The 18,735-nt window shown below is 48.1% G+C and overlaps 1 protein-coding gene across 1 annotated transcript in view; it reads left to right on the forward strand.

Moving 5' to 3' along the window:
- The first annotated feature begins 1,756 nt into the window (after positions 1-1,756).
- KCNK5 (potassium two pore domain channel subfamily K member 5) overlaps positions 1,757-18,735 on the forward strand; it is a 51,101-nt gene continuing 34,122 nt past the window's right edge. Inside the window, exon 1 of the mRNA XM_063918844.1 lies at positions 1,757-2,221. Within this exon, the coding sequence (XP_063774914.1) occupies positions 2,036-2,221 (186 nt within the window). The 5' untranslated portion in view covers positions 1,757-2,035. The remainder of the gene's footprint in view (positions 2,222-18,735) is intronic.

The following is an 18,735-nucleotide window of genomic DNA, read 5'->3' on the forward strand; positions in this document are numbered from 1 at the left end:
ATGCACATAGGGTAACCTGGATATCCCAGGTACATGCACATAGGGTAACCTGGATATCACAGGTACATGCACATAGGGTAACCTGGATACCACAGGTACATGCACATAAGGTAACCTGGATACCACAGGTACATGCACATAGGGTAACCTGGATACCACAGGTACATGCACATAGGGTAACCTGGATACCACAGGTACATGCACATAGGGTAACCTGGATACCACAGGTACATGCACATAGGGTAACCTGGATACCACAGGTACATACACATATGGTAACCTGGATACCACAGGTACATGCACATAGGGTAACCTGGATACCACAGGTACATGCACATAGGGTAACCTGGATACCACAGGTACATGCACATAGGGTAACCTGGATACCACAGGTACATGCACATAGGGTAACCTGGATATCCCAGGTACATGCACATAGGGTAACCTGGATACCACAGGTACATGCACATAGGGTAACCTGGATACCACAGGTACATGCGCATAGGGTAACCTGGATACCACAGGTACATGCGCATAGGGTAACCTGGATACCACAGGTACATGCACATAGGGTAACCTGGATATCCCAGGTACATGCACATAGGGTAACCTGGATAACATAGGTACATGCACATAGGGTAACCTGGATACCACAGGTACATGCACATAGGGTAACCTGGATATCCCAGGTACATGCACATAGGGTAACCTGGATAACATAGGTACATGCATATATGGTATCCAGGTTACCCTAGGTACATGCACATAGGGTAACCCGGGCACCCCAAATGCATGCACATAGGGTAACCTGGATACCCCAGGTACATGCACATAGGGTAATCCAGGCACCCCAGGTGCATGCACATAGGGTAACCCAGGCACCCCAGGTACATGCAGAGGGGCACACCAGGTACATGCAGACAGGATGACCCAGGCACCCCAGGTACATGCAGAGAGGGTGACCCGAGCACCCAAGGTACGTGCAAATGCAAAGAGGGTAACCCAGGCACCCCAGGTACGTACACAGGGTAACCCGGGCACCCCAGGTACGTGCAGATGGATTAACCCAGACACCCTAGATACCAGCAGAGAGAGGGTAACTCGGGCACCCCAGGTATGTGCACATAGGGTAACCCAGGTATGTGCAGAGGGGGTAACCCGGGAACCACAGGTACGTGCACATCAGGCACATAGGATAGCCCGGACACTCCAGGTGCATGCAGATGGGGCACCCCACGTACCTGTACAGAGAGGGTAACCAGAGCACTCCAGGTACGTGCACATATGGTAACCCGGTCACCCCAGGTGCGTGCAGAGAGGGTAACCCGGGCACCCCAGGTGCGTGCAGAGGGGGCACCCCCACGTACCTATACAGAGGGTAACCAGGGCACCCCAGGTGCGTGCAGAGAGGGTAACCCGGTCTCCCCAGATACGTGCAGAGAGGGTAACCTAGTCTCCCCAGATACGTGCAGAGAGGGTAACCCGGTCTCCCCAGGTGCATGCAGAGAGGGTAACCCGGGCACCCCAGGTGCGTGCAGAGAAGGTAACCCGGGGACCACAGGTACATGGGAGCTGCTCTCGCTACTCAGGTTTGTTGTTTAGAAACTTTTCGGAAAGTTTGGCTGAGCAGCAGCAGCGGGAGGAGGAGGAGGGCGGGGCAGAAGTCACTTTTTGTCCCCGGTGTATCGGTGCCTGGGGCGGGCCTCGCCCTCTCCCCTCCTACCCTCTCGGACTCGCCAGTCACTACATATAGGAGAAGCCCAGGAGGCGGCTGCAGTGAGTGAGTGTTCCGCAAGACACGTGTGTCCCAGCACTACCGCCACTCCGCAAAGTGCTTCAAGTCTCACCAGCAGCCGCCTAATAAATGCTGGGGAGCGTCCGGGCTGCCGAGGTGTACATGCCTGGGCCACTGAGCCAGAGGGGGCCGGTGACAGGGACCTCTCCCCAGTGACAGAGCTGTGAGAGCTTCCCATGCCAGGGCACTGTTCTGCTGCCACTCTGACCACAGCTGTGAGGCTCTGACCCAGCTGCTGCCATGGTGGACAGGGGTCCTCTCCTCACCTCTGCCATCATCTTCTACCTGTCCATAGGGGCAGCCATCTTCCAAGTCCTGGAGGAGCCCAACTGGAAAAAAGCCACTAAGGAATTTGATGAGAGCAAAAGTAAAATCCTGGACAAGTACACCTGCCTGACCCTGAGGGACCTGGAGGACATCCTGGAGGTAAGATGTTCCTCAGCGCTTGTCTTTACACTCTGGTGTTGTGACTAATAATTTAATTTCTAAGTATAATTGCAAATTCCTGGTAGAGAGCAGAGATCTGAGGTCCCTAAGTGTCTGATGCAATAATGTAAGAGGGGGCAGGTGCAGGTTGTGCTGCAGCTGTACCCCAGGCGTTGCAGGGTGAAGGTTCTGTGTGCTAAAACTGCAGCGGGTTCAAATTCAGAACATGGGAACCCCTGAGGTTGGCATAACTAAACTGCTTCAGGACATCAGTAAACTGGAATATTAAGTAAACTAATGTAACTGAAACTCCTGCTTCTTAGTAATGTAACTCCTACTGCAGTTACTTAATATTCAAAACAAGTTTACTCATGTTCTGAAGAAGTTTAGTTATGCTAATCCCTGGGGGTCCCATGCTCAGAACACAAACTGCTGTGCTGCCTGGGCAGGAGCTGTGTGTGTGCGGAAGCTGTGCCGCCTGGGCAGGAGCTGTGTGTGTGCGGAAGCTGTGCCGCCTGGGCAGGAGCTGTGTGTGTGCGGAAGCTGTGCCGCCTGGGCAGGAGCTGTGTGTGTGCGGTAGCTGTGCCGCCTGGGCAGGAGCTGTGTGCGTGCGGAAGCTGTACTGCCTGGCAGGAGCTGTGTGTGTGTGTGTGTGTGTGTGTGTGTGTGTGTGTGTGTGTGTGTGTGTGTGTGTGTGTGTGTGCGCGCGCGCAGAAGCTGTGCTGCATGGCAGGAGCTGTGCTGCCTGGGCAGGAGCTGTGTGTGTGTGTGTGTGCGCGCGGAAGCTGTGCCGCCTGGGCAGGAGTTGGTGTGTGTGTGTGTATGTGTGCGCGCGTGCGGAAGCTGTGCCACCTGGGCGGGAGCTGTGTGTGTGTGTGCGCGAGCTGTGCTGCCTGGGCAGGAGCTGTGTGCGTGCGGAAGCTGTGCCGCCTAGCAGGAGCTGCGCCACCTGGGCGGGAGCTGTGTGTGGGAGCTGCGCCACCTGGGCGGGAGCTGTGTGTGGGAGCTGCGCCACCTGGGCGGGAGCTGTGTGTGTGTGTGGAAGCTGCGCCACCTCGGCGGGAGCTGTGTGTGTGTGTGTGTGTGTGTGTGTGTGTGTGTGTGTGTGCGCGGAAGCTGCACCACCTGAGCAGGAGGGGTGTGTGTGTGTGCCGAAGCTGCTCCACCTGGGTAGGAGCTGTGTGTGTGCCGAAGCTGCTCCACCTGGGCAGGAGCTGTGTGTGTGCGGAAGCTGTGCCGCCTGGGCAGGAGCTGTGTGTGTGTGGTAGCTGTGCCGCCTGGGCAGGAGCTGTGTGCGTGCGGAAGCTGTGCTGCCTGGCAGGAGCTGTGTGTGTGTGTGTGCGCGCGCGCGCGCAGAAGCTGTGCTGCATGGCAGGAGCTGTGCTGCCTGGGCAGGAGCTGTGTGTGTGCGGAAGCTGTGCCGCCTTTCAGGAGCTGTGCTGCCTGGGCAGGAGCGGTGTGTGTGTGTGTGTGTGCGCGGAAGCTGTGCCGCCTGGGCAGGAGTTGGTGTGTGTGTGTGTGTGTGTGCGCGGAAGCTGTGCCACCTGGGCGGGAGCTGTGTGTGTGTGAGGAAGCTGCACCACCTGAGCAGGAGGTGTGTGTGTGTGTGAGCTGTGCTGCCTGGGCAGGAGCTGTGTGCGTGCGGAAGCTGTGCCGCCTAGCAGGAGCTGCGCCACTTGGGCGGGAGCTGTGTGTGGAAGCTGCGCCACCTGGGCGGGAGCTGTGTGTGCGCGGAAGCTGCGCCACCTGGGCGGGAGCTGTGTGTGTGTGGAAGCTGCGCCACCTCGGTGGGAGCTGTGTGTGTGTGTGTGTGTGTGTGTGTGTGTGTGTGTAAGCTGCACCACCTGAGCAGGAGGTGTGTGTGTGTGTGTGTGTGTGTGTGTGTGTGTGTGTGTGTGTACCGAAGCTGCTCCACCTGGGCAGGAGCTGTGTGCGGAAGCTGTGCCACCTGGGCAGGAGCTGTGTGTGTGTGCGGAAGCTGCGTTGCATGGGCAGGCGTTTTGTGTGTGCGCAAGCTGAAGATGTGCCACCTGTGTAGGTGCTGTGTGTGCGGAAGGTGCTGAAGCTGCACCCAAGCTTTGTGCTGAAGCCACACTGCAGGTACTGTGTGTGCTGAAGCTGCTCAGCAGGGCAGGTGTTGTGTGTGCAGATACTGTACCCCAGGTGCTGAAGCTGCTCAGCAGGGCAGGTGTTGTGTGTGCAGATGCTGTACCCCAGGTGCTGAAGCTGCGTTAGAGTGCACACAATCCAGCAAAATAGTGTTTTGTAATCCCAAAAGCAAACACACAGCTACTTAATGTGGATGAAATGATACTTCGTTCAGTGTTTGTGCTTACCATCAGGGTGGAGTCCCACAGGTGGTTTATAGCCGTCGTGAGGAGGGTTCTTGCCTCATTTCTTTTCTTTATAGTATTTTTATTGCATCCTATAGTGAGCACTTACATTTCCTCTGTGTGACAGGGTCTGACCAGATCTCCGCATATTCGCTAAAGGATGTTTTTATTGAGCACTTTTAGATACTTCGGACTTGCCCTTAAACTTAAGGTGGGTACACTCTATATGATATACTATGCCATCTTGGTAGTTTCCTCCAATTTGCACAACCATTGTATAGAATGTACACACAATCTACCGTTTACACACTTCGTTCATCCCCTCCTAGCCCCATCTGATGCGCTGCACGTCAGATGGGACACTGCATTGTACAATGTGGGGAGCATTGTATAGTGTGTATGAAGGACCACACAATATGTTGGACTCTGAAGTTTGGCACTGTTCTACCGCGTACTGTCTACAGGAGCAGAAATTACAGTCCCTGGACACAATATATTGGAACGACCGTCGCGTTGTTACAGTGTTCAAGTGTGTACCTACTGCAGTAGCTTTATACTTAGAAACGGTGACATTACGTTATTGCAGGTAGGTGTTGGGCTTGAAACATCCTGCGATCCCACCACTGAGTGCCGCTAGTGTCTGGTAATGGGGGCATGCTGTCCAGCTTTCCTCATAAGTGTCTGTGGGGAATATCGTCAGTATCCCGACGGCAGCATCCCGCACGCCAGAATGCCGACAGTAGGGCGATCGCTTGTCGCACTGCGGGCACTGTGGCTCGCTGTGCTCTCCACAGGATCTATTCCCGCTCTGTGGGTGTCGTGGACACCCACGAGTGGGAATAGCCCCTGTGAGCCGGTATTCCGGGTATCAACATTGTCTGCTGTTGGGATTCCGGTGTCTATATCCTGACCACGGGGATCCCGACAGCCGGCAAATTGCTTCCTGTCCGGGGATCTCTGTAAGAATATAAGTCATGTGTTCCTACTGTAATATGAATTTTCCGGACTTGTTTCAGCCTCTACAGATGTGTAGTAAGTTTGTTTGCAAATGGCTTTTTATTAATCTAAAAGCTAATTTCTGTCGCAGCTCATTTGGCGTTAGCCGCTGCACGTTCCTTAGAGGGAAAGCGAATCCAAGGATATTATAGAATTGTTTGTCCAAGTTCTAATGGTTTTTATATTCTAGACTTTATTGGCTGACTGGCCAAACGCGATTCATGCTTCCACCTAAACTATAATTTATGTCCACGTTACTTCTCTTCTAGAACCGGGTACATAGTTTCTGTAACACTTGTAATAATAAGTTTATGTCCTCTTTTCTTGGAGGGAAAGCTGTATGATGCAATGTGATGTCATACTGTGATCTAATACACTGTCTCTGCCTGTAAGTCTTCCGGATGTACCTAATTCTCTCCTTATACAGTACATGCACAATATTGGATTATGGTTACTGGAGTTGGTGAAGTCCTGTGTATGATTCTCCTACATAAAAGAGCTTATTTGAAGTCTTCCCTCCCCCACGTTTATAGGGACAATCTGTCAGCCCTTGTCTTCTAAACAATACTAAAGAAAAGTGTTCAGCTCTTTGCATACCAGACAGTAAATTTGTCCCCAGCAGAACAGAGGTTAAATCTGAGCCTGAGGCAGAGTGAGTACCCTCTGGTGTTATGTCCGGGCGCAGGAGGGGATTATATTACAACTCCGCAGAAAGGACATATTTAAAACGTCCTCCACTTTTTATTTAAAACTTTTTTCTTTTTCTTTTATGTGATTCTCCTCCTCCCTTTTATAAAGGGGTTGTCAGTAACCTTTGTTACTGGGTGGGTGGGGGTTGCTGAGTTCCCTGTAACAGTCTCCCCGCAGACTCATTTTTGAGGTGTGGTCAGTGAGATAATCTCTTGTCAGGCTGTGGGTTAGAATTGGGCTATATCTAAGGTTTTCTGCGGTCAACAGCTGACGCTTTAGTAAGACCCAGATACTGGGTGCGAAAAGTTAATGCAATCGGCAACATAACTTCAATATAATAAGTATTTTTACATGACTTGGACTTGTTACGTTGTTAGGACAGCAAGTAATAGTATACATGTTTTCCAGATGTGCGGGTCCACTCAGTGGTATCACTACCTGCATACGTATGACTGTAAGGTTCTATCAGTATGTGGTGTTGGGTGAAATTGCAGAGTGGCTGCTTTATCAGGAAGTGACACTACACATCTGTTACTCTGGTCATGTGTTCTACTTACGGGTTCTCTTGTGATTAATAACGTCCTGCAGACTCAAGATCTTTGCTACTGTTATACACCATGATATCTATATTTTAGGTACATGGAGATGCAACACAATTTATTATGTCCAGTCCTGGGAAAGTCTACAGGTCGCACACCTTGATCCTAATCTTCGCTGGTACTGGGTCTTGAGTATTGCTAGAGATTAGACTGTATTTCTGATCGCTTTCTAGTACAGCAAGTGTTTAAGAGGATTCTGTACTAGAAACTACAACTTTGTTTAAATTGATGTGTTCTGAACACCCACGGTCCTCTGTGGAGGGAGGTGATGGGTAAAGAGCTACATTTGGAAGTTACACTTTAAGATGTAACCTCCTGAGCGCCTTTACTTACGCCACACACACACACACACACAACATCCCTGTTTAACTTGTTGAAGCTGTGCACACTCATTTGTCGTTTCGTCAGTTCAGTAACTGGAAAAACTGGTTCCCCAACTTTCAGTTTATTCAGTGTCTGGATTAATAAAGAATGCGGCACTTGCTGAACAAAGTGATTTAAGTCTAGCAATGTATAGGGAGTTCTGGAATTAAATGGAGTTTGTTTTGCTGCTGTTTAAGATTTGTGTGACCGGATTAGTTCTTTCCCTTTTCATTTTACACCTGGATGGATTATGGTCTGTACTCCGTTATTTGTACCCAATAAGGAATTGCCTTTTAAAGCCAGTAATGTGGCTTATTGCAAACTACTTTATAAACTGTACCGGGGCTGGTCAGTTGGCTGTAATGTCTCCTAGATATTTTTTGTTTTGCTATAAGTTATTTAATTTTTTTTATATTGTGTTTTTGCAAGCACAAAATTGGTGTTTTCCAATAGAAAATGTTGCATTCTTGGCAATTGAGGGACCTTCATGGCCAGCATGCAGGTGATGGGATGGCTGCCTGCAACCTGACTTCAAGGTCTATGTAAGAACCTTCTCTAATCTTTCCTCAGTAACTTAAGACCCCCATCCACTAGTGCGAGGTATCGCATGCGATACCACCGCAACTCACCCGCCAGCTCCTGGGCGGCTGGCCTGCATACAATACATTGTGTGAGGTCCTTTTGCGTACACTGTGTCGTATTTGATCCCAGTCATGGCTGCGGGGTCAGACAAATCCTTGTTGCAGCCATGGCGATCTGGGTATCCGATCCGGGGAGCACGGGAACGCCTTCGGAGTCTAAAGAAAATGATCCGAATCCGAAAGCTCGGAATTGGATGAGAAGTGGCCCTATCGCACTAGTGGATGGGGGCCTTAACATCTCATCACATTATTTGCGATATGCGACAGTATCGGGACTATTAGTTTCATACCAGGACCTCTGCTCTGATAAGTAGCGGTCATGGGGAATGATGGCACAGAGTCGTTTCCTGCTGATCACAACAGGGAGAGATTCCACCACTAGGCTCTGTCTCTGATGTATTTCATAAGTCAGGTACTGTGCACCAAAAGAATTGTGGGGGGGGGGGGGGGGGGTCAGGGGATCTGAAGGGCTCCCAGTAACCCTTCTAGCTAAACTTTTAGGACCTTGGTAAATTTGACAAGAGCACCAATTCCATACAGGATTATGGGGATGGCCATATTTGGCGGTGCATGGCTTTAACACTGGTAATATCTCCTGTGTTAAATATATTTGCTACCTAAAATGTTGTTCATTTCAAATCAGCCGTTTCCGCATTAAATAGCACCATGTGTGTCTGTGAGGGATACCCAGCAAAAATGCTCTGGGGCCCGTGTCCCTGTACTGCAGTGTGCTGACGCTCTGTGGGGCCCACTTATTAAATGAGGCAGATTTATAAACCTGGATAAGGGATAAAGCACCAGCCAATCATTATGGATTTGAAAAATGACAGGAGCTGATTGGCTGGTGCATTATCACCTTGCATTTACCACTGCTTTATCACTTCTCCAGGCTTAATATATCTGCCCCAATATTTGCAGCTGTCCCCCTGGAAACGCCCGTTAAGGGATAGCTGCAAATATTTAGTATTACCCTCCATTTTCAGCAGCAGCTGCTGTTTCTATGGGCGGATGTGATGCTGTGTAGATGGTGTTAGCCCGTTGTAGCCTCTGGGCTGAACTCTGCAAAAGTAACCGGTAGAGGGTTCCACTAAAGTCTGCAACGCGTGCATGGTCGGCACACATCGCAGGGTGTCGAGTGATACATCCGAGCGGAATATTTGCATACTCCAATGCAATTTTGAACGCGAATATTGCATTGAGAATGCAATTTTTGATAAATAGACACCTGTAATGGTGTAGATTTGTCAGGAGAGCAGAGTAACCTTCCTCAGAGTTACGCTCTGTCTGTTCACCGCCAATGCAGCATTGTCTCCTTCATCACACTCCATAAAGGTGCAAGCTTAGGGAGTGCTAGTGTTCGCTGTGTTCGCATCTGTGACCTTGCCGGATTATAGCGCACCTGGTGTTCCAGCGGCTGCTGGCGGATAACCCGGAGCTGTGTCATCCTAAGACTGTCTGTTGTTCTTGGCCTGCGTCGGAAGACTTAGCAGATCGCCTTGCTCGGTGGGATTGCCAGGGCTTTGTTTCGCTCCGGCTGTGGAAGTGGAACAAGGTCAGCCTGCACTTCATGGCTGGGAGTGGCAGAACTGTCTGTGTGACCTACTTCTTGCTCTGATAGTTGTTCCAAGAGCTAATATCTGTCTCAGCGGTCTGCTAACATGACTTAATGCCACGCTGTTCATGGAGAGGCGGAACGTTGTGCTGTATTGTTATGGAGAGAGAATGTGAGTAACTGTGTGCCAGATGGGCATAAACGCAGGGTAGCGATTACATTCCAGTATGGCGATGAGTTGCAGTGTACTTGTCTCCTACACATGGCAATGGAAACGGTGGAGTGAATATTCAGGCTCTCTCTGTACCTCATGCCTCAATAACCTCCTTCATTTTTATTTTATTGATAGGGCACCCTAAGTACAACGCAACCATTCACTTCAGATTCCTGAATAGTGTCCATTTTGTCTGCGTGTATGGTTTATATCTGTCACTGCCTAATTGATTCGGAGCAGCTGCTTAACCCCCGTCCCACATATCTTCACATGCTGCAGTGTGGAAGCTGTTCAGTGTCATATGTATTCTCCCTGCTCAGTGCCAGCCCTGTGGAAGTCCTCAGATCTCTCCAGGCTTGGCTCTTCTGCAGGGTTTCTTCCACTGATGGACCCTGAGGTGTAATGTAACGTCCTCCTGGTGACAGCATCTGGTTCTCCAGCACCTGCTGCTTGAAGGGAAGTCTGTTTTGCTGACCTCCATTTGGGGTTTCCTTCCTGCTACAGATGTGCTGAGGCAGGGATGAGCTTGCACGAGTAAAAGTGACACTCAGCATCTCCACTCAAGGGGAAGCGTATCAAAGCTTGGAGAGAGATAAACCAATCGGCTCCTAACTGCCACCTTACAGGCTGTGTGTGAAAAATGGCAGTTACGAGCTGATTGGTTGGTACTTTCTCTCTTCAAGCTTTAATAAATCTTCCCCTCAGTATCATGTGGTGTGTAACCAGAGTCACGCTATAGAGAAGTGGCTTTTACAATGCCGTAACTAATGCTGGTAATGTGTTAAGAGACTGACAAAAGCCCTCTGCCCTACACGTGTGTGTGTCAGCAGGATCCTTTCTGGTGCAGTGAGTAGGCCATAAAGTGTTAAAAATAAAAGGCCCCCTTTAGGCAACTGCTCGGATTGGGTATTGGATGTCGGTCGTCAGAATACAGACCGCGCCAAACCAATGGTCCGAATCCCAACACCTTTCTGAAGGTAAGCTAATCCCTCTCCTTCGTTTCACCCCAATCCACCCTCCCTGCAGCCTAACCCTAACCCTAACCTTCTAACCCGGTCTACGTTTGCAGGACAAGAGAAGTAGTACTGTGCATCTGTCCGTGCAGAGTAGGAGCTCCTACAGCACAAAACTAGATGCTTGCAGCCAGACTACATGTACTGTGTGTTCTGGGTAGTGCTGAAGGCATGGCCCCACCCAACATACATTTTCCTTATCTAGGCGTCCAGTAACCCAGATCTAACTCTATAAAATTCCCACAGTAAACCTCAATGTGAAATGTTCATTAGAACACGCAGCGAGATAGCATGAAGTGGCCATTTATCTACAGTAAGAATCCAGTTGTTCGCCTGTTGGAGCAACTTTACTGTATACATCGCTCTTGTATCTCACAGCCACACGAGTCCAGGATATCCTGACTTCTACACACACATCCTATTCCCATGCAATGAATGTATTATGCCTTGTTTATGCCGTGTTCAGGGCTCGGTGCTCTGTGTCTCCATAGAGGAGTGCGGTCACGAGACCGCTTTCAGCTCACGACTATGGGTGACCTCGGTCATGTATGACCGTTCTCATGCGCTTACCTTTTTGGGGTTGCCCAATAATTTTCTGCTTTTAAAGCAAAAAAACAAGCCCTGCTCCTGTGCTGGGAAAAGAGCGATTTATTCTATAGATTGTAAGCTTGCGAGCAGGGCCCTCCTACCTCTGTCTGTTTTTACCCAGTTTTGTTCCATTACTGTTCTAATTGTAAAGTGCAACGGAATATGCTGCACTACATATACACTGTTAATAAATAAATTACTGCTGAAGACATGTGCCGCTATTAGAGGCAGCTAACAGACGTGGGCGCTGTTTACACAGCTGCTGCGTCTTTGAACCCAGCTGTTGTGCAAACATATGCCAATGCCACAGGAGGCACCTCTTGCCGCCTTCTCTGATCCACTGCTGTGCCTTTGGACGCAGCATTGAGTAATCTGCGAGAACGTTGGACACCATCATGCTGGCGCTTAGATGGCACTGCAACCATCGTCTCAATAATCATCGGTAACCATCGGAGATGTATGTAGGCCATCCTGTTGGTTTACATCTGAGACAGCCCCTTAGTCCTTGTCTAATGTTGGAATGAAGACTATAGGACTTGGTTAAAAGTCCACTACTTAAGATCAGCTTATTTCTCTGACCCTTTGTGGAGTTGGCTGAGACCTGACGTGACACAGATGATTCCCGTTTATTTTGGTGCTGGGAGAACATACTGAACCAGACACCCATAATCCTTTTCTCTTCACTCTGTCTTCTTTCCTTGAGTAGTAGAACCACAGGCTTGTCAAATGCTCACTGGTGATGGTAACTCTCGTTCCTTGCTGGCCAAGATAAATTAGACTTTGAGCAGGTGTATTGGATTTTACATATCTGTATTTTCAGTTCCATCCATTTAGATCCTGGTGACCGCCGGCCATCAATATCCAAGGTCTCAGTGCGACTCTCACCAGCCCTTTATATCAATGGGATTTATTAGTATTTAAGACCATTGAAGTGCAAGGAGCTCTCAAGTCATTACAGTACGAGGTGGACCTACATGCAGGACGGAACCTGTCTTGTACTGCAGGTCCTGGACGTGTAATCCACTTGTGTCTGTGTCCTTTTGTATATGCTATACTAATTTCACATACAGTGTGCCTAATTCTCACAAAAAAAAACCATCCTGACTTTGAATTGTTGTGACGTGGATGGCCTGGAATCGGAATACCGAGCTAGCTCATGACAAAGACCTATTTAGCACATACGTACATACAGAACGCCTGGCCTTGCAGTGGGTTTGGCTTGACCTGTTTGTTCCCACAGTGATGACGTGTGTCGGGGAAGAGACACATTGGATTTGAAAAGGCCCCTTTGTTGCTCAGATGTTCCAATCCTGCAGCCCTGCTCTGGGTACAGATGGAAACGGACCATAGATGAAGGCAGGGGGGTGGGAATCTCCGAACCTTTGTGATAGCTGTACCCTGTAATGTATCGCTCTCATTGTACTGTGTCTACGTTCTCAGTACACTCCTTGTAGATGGATGAGTGTGCGAGTGATTCATTGTTAATGTTCCCACACTGGGCCTGATTCTGAATTGGGAATAAAGTAAGACCGAACAAGTAACTGTGCAACTGGACAAACCATGGTGCACGTTGAAATTAAAGGGGTGCAGATGCATTTTTTGCATGCAGGGTGAATACTGGCTGCTTTTGCATGCAGCCCACACATGCTGGGCAGCTCTGGTTTTACACTGCAATTTAGATTGCAGCTAGGGCACGCCCCTCCCTCACCTAAATCTCCCTGCACATGTTACATTTGCCCCACCTGCAGTGCTGCATGGTTTTATCAAGGTCCAAAGTTACTTGTCTCCTCTTGCTGTATTCCCAACTCAGCCCCACTGACGTTACAGTTTTACCTCTGGAAGCTTTACATAAACTTCACTTCTCAAAGTGGCAGGATTGCAGGGGCGTAACCCGAGTATCTGGCTTGTGAGATAGCTGATTTATTAATGATCAATGCCTAATGTATGAACCATTAACCAGACCACAGTAGTTTCATTAGAGGACCACAGTACCCACACACTGAATTTGTATCTAAACATCTTATCACAAACACTTTCCATAGAATGATCTGTACATACGGCTATATTCAATTGATATCGGATCCTCTGATGGTGCGGATCCAACATGTCACTATTCAGTGCTGGCTGGAAACTGGCAGCATTCCGACAGTGCAGACTCGACTTGATTACAAGACAAATCTGCATCAGCGGCAAACTGTCAAACAGCCACGTTTTCAACAAACACTTGGATCTGCGATCAACTTGCCAAACCACACGTTTTCCGACAACTGCCGTTGTTTTTTATTTTTTACTGTCTGGAAAGACTGTCACGAATTGAATATACCCCATAGATGGTCTATACTGCCTACGCACAGAAAAACTATTATCTAACCCCATAGCCTTACAGTGTGATCAATGGGGCTGATTCTGAATTGGATGCAAAAATAAGGCAAGTAAGTTACTTACCTAGCAGAATCCTGACACCTGCTAGGTAAGTATTCCAACCCTCCCACTCTACTCCCCTAACCCTCCCCCTTTCATGCCTAATTGATTCAGCACTGGCAAGGCGTCGCGTGCAGTTTCATGTGGTTTACTTGAACGCATGCCAGCCTAAAACAATGGCGGGGACTGGGGAGCGTAACCAAGATACTCCCTATGCATAACAAAGGACCTGGGCCAATGCTAAAGCCATCTGCTGGCTCAGTCCTTGTTGAGCTTATCACTGCAGGCTCAGACTGGCCCACAGGTGTACATGGTAAATACCTGGTGGGCCCCATTCCCGTCCTCTAGGTGTCTGTAACTTGGTGGAGCAGGGCCATGGATGTGCTTGGTTTGTTTCTGCGGACACTACACTTTGATTAGCCCTTCTGCCAATCATAGTGGGTGGTCCTGACGCTCCCCTATCCCCTCCTTTATAAATTCACCCTCTTATGTGCATGTCCTCTCCAATGTTGGGCAAAGTCCCTCTGTAGGGGTTGGCCACTCCCCTTAAACTTGGGCCCCTACCACTGCATTCTCAGGTGGGCCCTTTATGCCCCAGTTTGCCCCGACTGCAAGAAAGGGTTTTCCGTTTCAGCACTACCAGGGGCTAAAGCATACTTGCCTACCTGACCCTCTCCATGAGGGAGAAAAGCTCTGTTCCTGGACTTTCCTGGTAATGTATGATTGCCATCACCTGTGGTGAGCTAGTTAATTGATTAGAAAGGTGTTTCACCACAGGTGATGGCAATCATACATTACCAGGAAAGTCCAGGAACAGAGCATTTTCTCCCTCATGGAGAGGGTCAGGTAGGCAAGTATGGGCTAAAGCATTCACTGGAGGATTGCTAGGTAAGTTGATGCTCCGGAATTCTGTTCTCTGGAAAAGGAAAGGCTTATTTGCTTAGTGAAAGTGTCCCTATTCGGGCACAATCCCAGCTCACTGACGTTTGGTTGCACGTAAAACATTCCGTGTATACTCTAGCTCAGAGGTTCTCAAACTCGGTCCTCGGGGGCACACACAGTGCATGTTTTGTAGGTAACCCAGCAGGTGCACAGGTGTATTAATTACTCACTGACACATTTTAAAAGGTCCACAGGTGGAGCTAATTATTTCACTTGCGAATTCTGTGAGGAGCCCTGCAAAACATGCACTGTGTGGGGTCCTGAGGACAGAGTTTGAGAACCTCTGCTCTAGCTAATAGCTGTTGTGGCATGTACGTGACACTTTATTTCTAACCTCTGACATAACCCATACACTATGCTGATGTTATCTAAACGAGGTTACGCATGGGTTCTTGTTCCAGTTTACTTTTCTTGTACATGCTCTATGAAGCATTACACTAGTTTCCAGTATTTCGGGGTCTTTTCTCCTGTCCAGACTGGTTTATCTCTGACATTATTTCCTTTTACGATCGATCATCTCGTTCCCCACTTCCCACGATGTTCATTTTCATGCGTGTCCGTAAAGCTCAGCACAGATATTCCGCTTTCATGGGATTTTCCAGACACGGGAGTGGGAGCCACCCTTAAAATGATGCATTAGGTGGACAAGTGGACACTTTCTTACATACGAAAAGTAAATGACTCAAAATCTCATACGCTTTCATTTAAGACTGGAGTGTCTTTAAACTAATAGATGTGAAATCATTAATCATTTACACAGAATAGTACAGTGCTTCACACAGATGGAAGAACCATGGGTTCCGCATCTGGACAGTGATCTGCTGAAGTGGCATTAATGGACTACAAATCCTATTTATTTATTTTTTTCCTTTGTAAATTTGTATCTCTAAATAGGTTCCACATTTACATCTTTGCTCTCTTTCTGCCAAACTAGAATTTGAATCTGTTTGCCGTTACCCAGCCCATTCTAAGTTCTTTGTGCAAGTCAGATGGCGTATGTCCAAATTCTACTTACAAAGGTCGACGTTATGTGGGATAAATGGATATTCTCTGTATGGCCTATCTTCGTTGAAACCTGCCAATACCCCCATAGTTTGCATCCGATGAGAATTTCCCGGCTCTTGTTTGCTAGTGGAAGGTGCATATATACGTGTATGATGTACGGAGCTGTCCGCGTGGCCATTGGTGCTCCGCTACCTGAATCGTAACCCAGTGACTGTCACGGTCTTCAGCTGCTGAATGTGTCACTATTCATGTAATCTACATGTCCGCAAATACTGCAGCCTTGCACGGCTTGTAACAGTCAGAATGACAGTGCAGTGTTACATTAACTGTGCTTCTGCTTTCATCTGATGTAGTATTACATTAACGACACTCCATTTTATATTAAAATATATATTTATTCACACACACTAATAATTTATTTCCTTTACTTGGAAATGGCTCCACATTGGGTACCTTTTTAAAAGCACACCTCCAATTACATAGCGTTCTCTATTAACCAGGTCAGATGTGCTACTGTGCAATACATTTATTTGTAAGAAGGGACTATTGACAAGGTGAGTGTTCACCAGGCTTGAGAGACTTCTCCATACATGGCTTGCATGACGGTCTGCAGGGTTTGCCAGGTAGCATGTTCTGCCCCAAGGAATCTTGTCTACGTTTTGGCACTTTCTATACAGCAGCCAAGCCACTGAAAAGTTGTCAAGTAGGTGGCCCGTATATGGGGAATAAGCTCCTGGACTATGTGCCGGGTGGTTGTGTTTTGGGGGAGGAGGGGGGGGGGGGGGGGGGGGTGGCGGCGCGGTTTCAGCCATAGAAAATATTTAGACTTTCCTGCAAAGCTACAATAGAAACCGCAGCTGCTGCTGTGTTTTGTGGTGATGGTCAGTAATTATATACAGATCTGAGCAATTAGCGACATAGCAGCAGAGAGATCAGTCTACAAATCTGCTGCTTGTTTGTTGGGGTTTGGGATTCCAGAGTTGTTTGTGTAGACTCAGGGGTTAGAAGCTGGATGAACATTTTAATAGTTGTGGTTAGATGCTCACTGTATCTTCCACACAAGGCCCCTCCCCCTTTTATACTTTACCCAGGTATGAAAACTTTCATTTTGCATTGGGAGTGGTTCCTAGCGAAAACTGTTATTACGCTTCTGTAACTTAACCCTCTGTGGACTTTGTAAAGGAAAGCTCATTGTTAAGCACAATGCATTTTATTTAACTGAATTCAATCTCTCAGAACAATGGCTTTTGGGGCAGCTCTATACTAGGTGATTACAGCTCTTTACAGGAACTAGTCACCAGTAGCTAATGAAATGTTTACTTTCACACTGTAAACTATGACAAAATGTAGTTAGTGGGCTACAAAAGTTGTCGCCGACTTGACTAAATTTGCAAAGAAAATCTTGATACAGGAGTGAGAAACCAGAGGCCCCCCCCAGCTGTTGCCTACCGCTGCCAGGGCAGGCATTCATATTAGCACAACAGGTGGCTGCATCCCAGTACGCCGCTTTATAGAGGAACCATAGATCTACAGATGTCCATTTGTTTGTAAAAGAGACCTTTCATTTTTCTTTATATTTCTTCTGCAAGATTCCATTCTCGGTCCCTGAATGGTCGGCGTGGAGTTGGCTTGATCAGTTCCCAATACACCCAAAGATTAAATCTTCCTCTTGACAATAAGGTCACACGAGAAGAGCCGTAATTTCCCAGGCCATTTTCCATTTCCTTTTTTATTTATTTATTTATTTTTCCATCTTCTTCAATGTTTGGTTCTTTCATGCCAAAGGCTGTAAATAGAACTGAGATTGTTACAGCGCCTTCCATCTCCGGGACAACGCTACTTTGTCATTCGGAGAAAGTTGTTCCGTGATCACACAGGCTGCTCCGTGCAAGAGCCGGTAACCTACTCTGTATGCAATCAAAATGTCAGACAATGATCTCTTTGTCCCGCACCACGTTCTTCTACACAACTGCTAGTAATCTGTTGAAGCTTGGAGAGATGGGAGAGCTGCCAGGAGGCCTTCTGTTTCGCTGACTCCCGCACCTTGTTCCTTACTGTATTATGGCGATCCCTCCCATGACTGGAACTGCAACACCCGAATACTACCCTGCCTGGTCCATAAACATCAGTGCCTCCCTGACATCAGTTGTCCCCCTTATCTCATGGATGGCACTGGCACTCTGATTCCAGTCGGTCTAATAGGATTCCTCCCAGAATCCCCCGCGGCTCGCACATGCGTTATCCGACCGCTGCACATGCACAGATACTCCCGAGTAATGATCTGGAAGTCCTGGAATCGCAAAAGAAAGCTCTATTTGGAGGAGCTGTCCGTTGAAATTGTAACCACAATTATACATGCATAGTGACGTTATTAACGCCGCTATGTATGCGGTAAGTGACGTATCAAAATGCGAAGATTGATACATCCTGTCATTTTACAGGCTCTGAGCAGGAACTGAATGGTTAGTACTTCGCTCTCTCTCTCGCTCTCTCCTTCCTAGCTTTGCTAAATCAGCCTCTAAATAGATAAGATAAATAATAAAATATATATACATATATAATTTTGAAATATAATATTTATTATTATTATTATTATTATTACATTTTTTATTATTTTCCCCCCCCCATCCCCCCTATTTGAATGAGTCTTTTACATCCCAGCTCCTTGACACGAGTGCAATCTTCTCCCTGTCTTGGACAGAAGACCCCTTTGCTCCTAAGTATTTGTGCACTGTGTTCGGCCTCTGTCTCGGCAGCTGCTGGTGGTCCGTCATAGCGTCGGCAGACAGCAGTAGGTACAAGGAGCAGTCTCCTTCTGTATTTAAACCTTCGGTTACCACAGAAGCTGCTCCTCTCCTCTCTGAATCCTTTTTCATCTTGGATTTTCCTGATTCCCGGCATCCCCGCCAAAGAATCTGCATCTGGGAGAGAAGCGGCAGAACGCTGGCTTATTGGCAAGTCAGGAGCCAACATCTGCAGATCAGATGCTCAATGTGACGAGTGACCGTCTGATTAGCTGCGATTCACCCCCAAACCTTTCACAATAGAGGACACATTTCTGTGTGCTGCTGTCACGCGTTCTGCAGACTGACATCATTCTAAAGCATACGCATAGGATGCCATGGTGTGTTCAACTATGTAAACGCTGATAACCTGT

The sequence above is a fragment of the Pseudophryne corroboree genome, chromosome 4 (assembly GCF_028390025.1).
Source record: "Pseudophryne corroboree isolate aPseCor3 chromosome 4, aPseCor3.hap2, whole genome shotgun sequence".
In the NCBI taxonomy this organism is placed as follows: Eukaryota; Metazoa; Chordata; class Amphibia; order Anura; family Myobatrachidae; genus Pseudophryne; species Pseudophryne corroboree.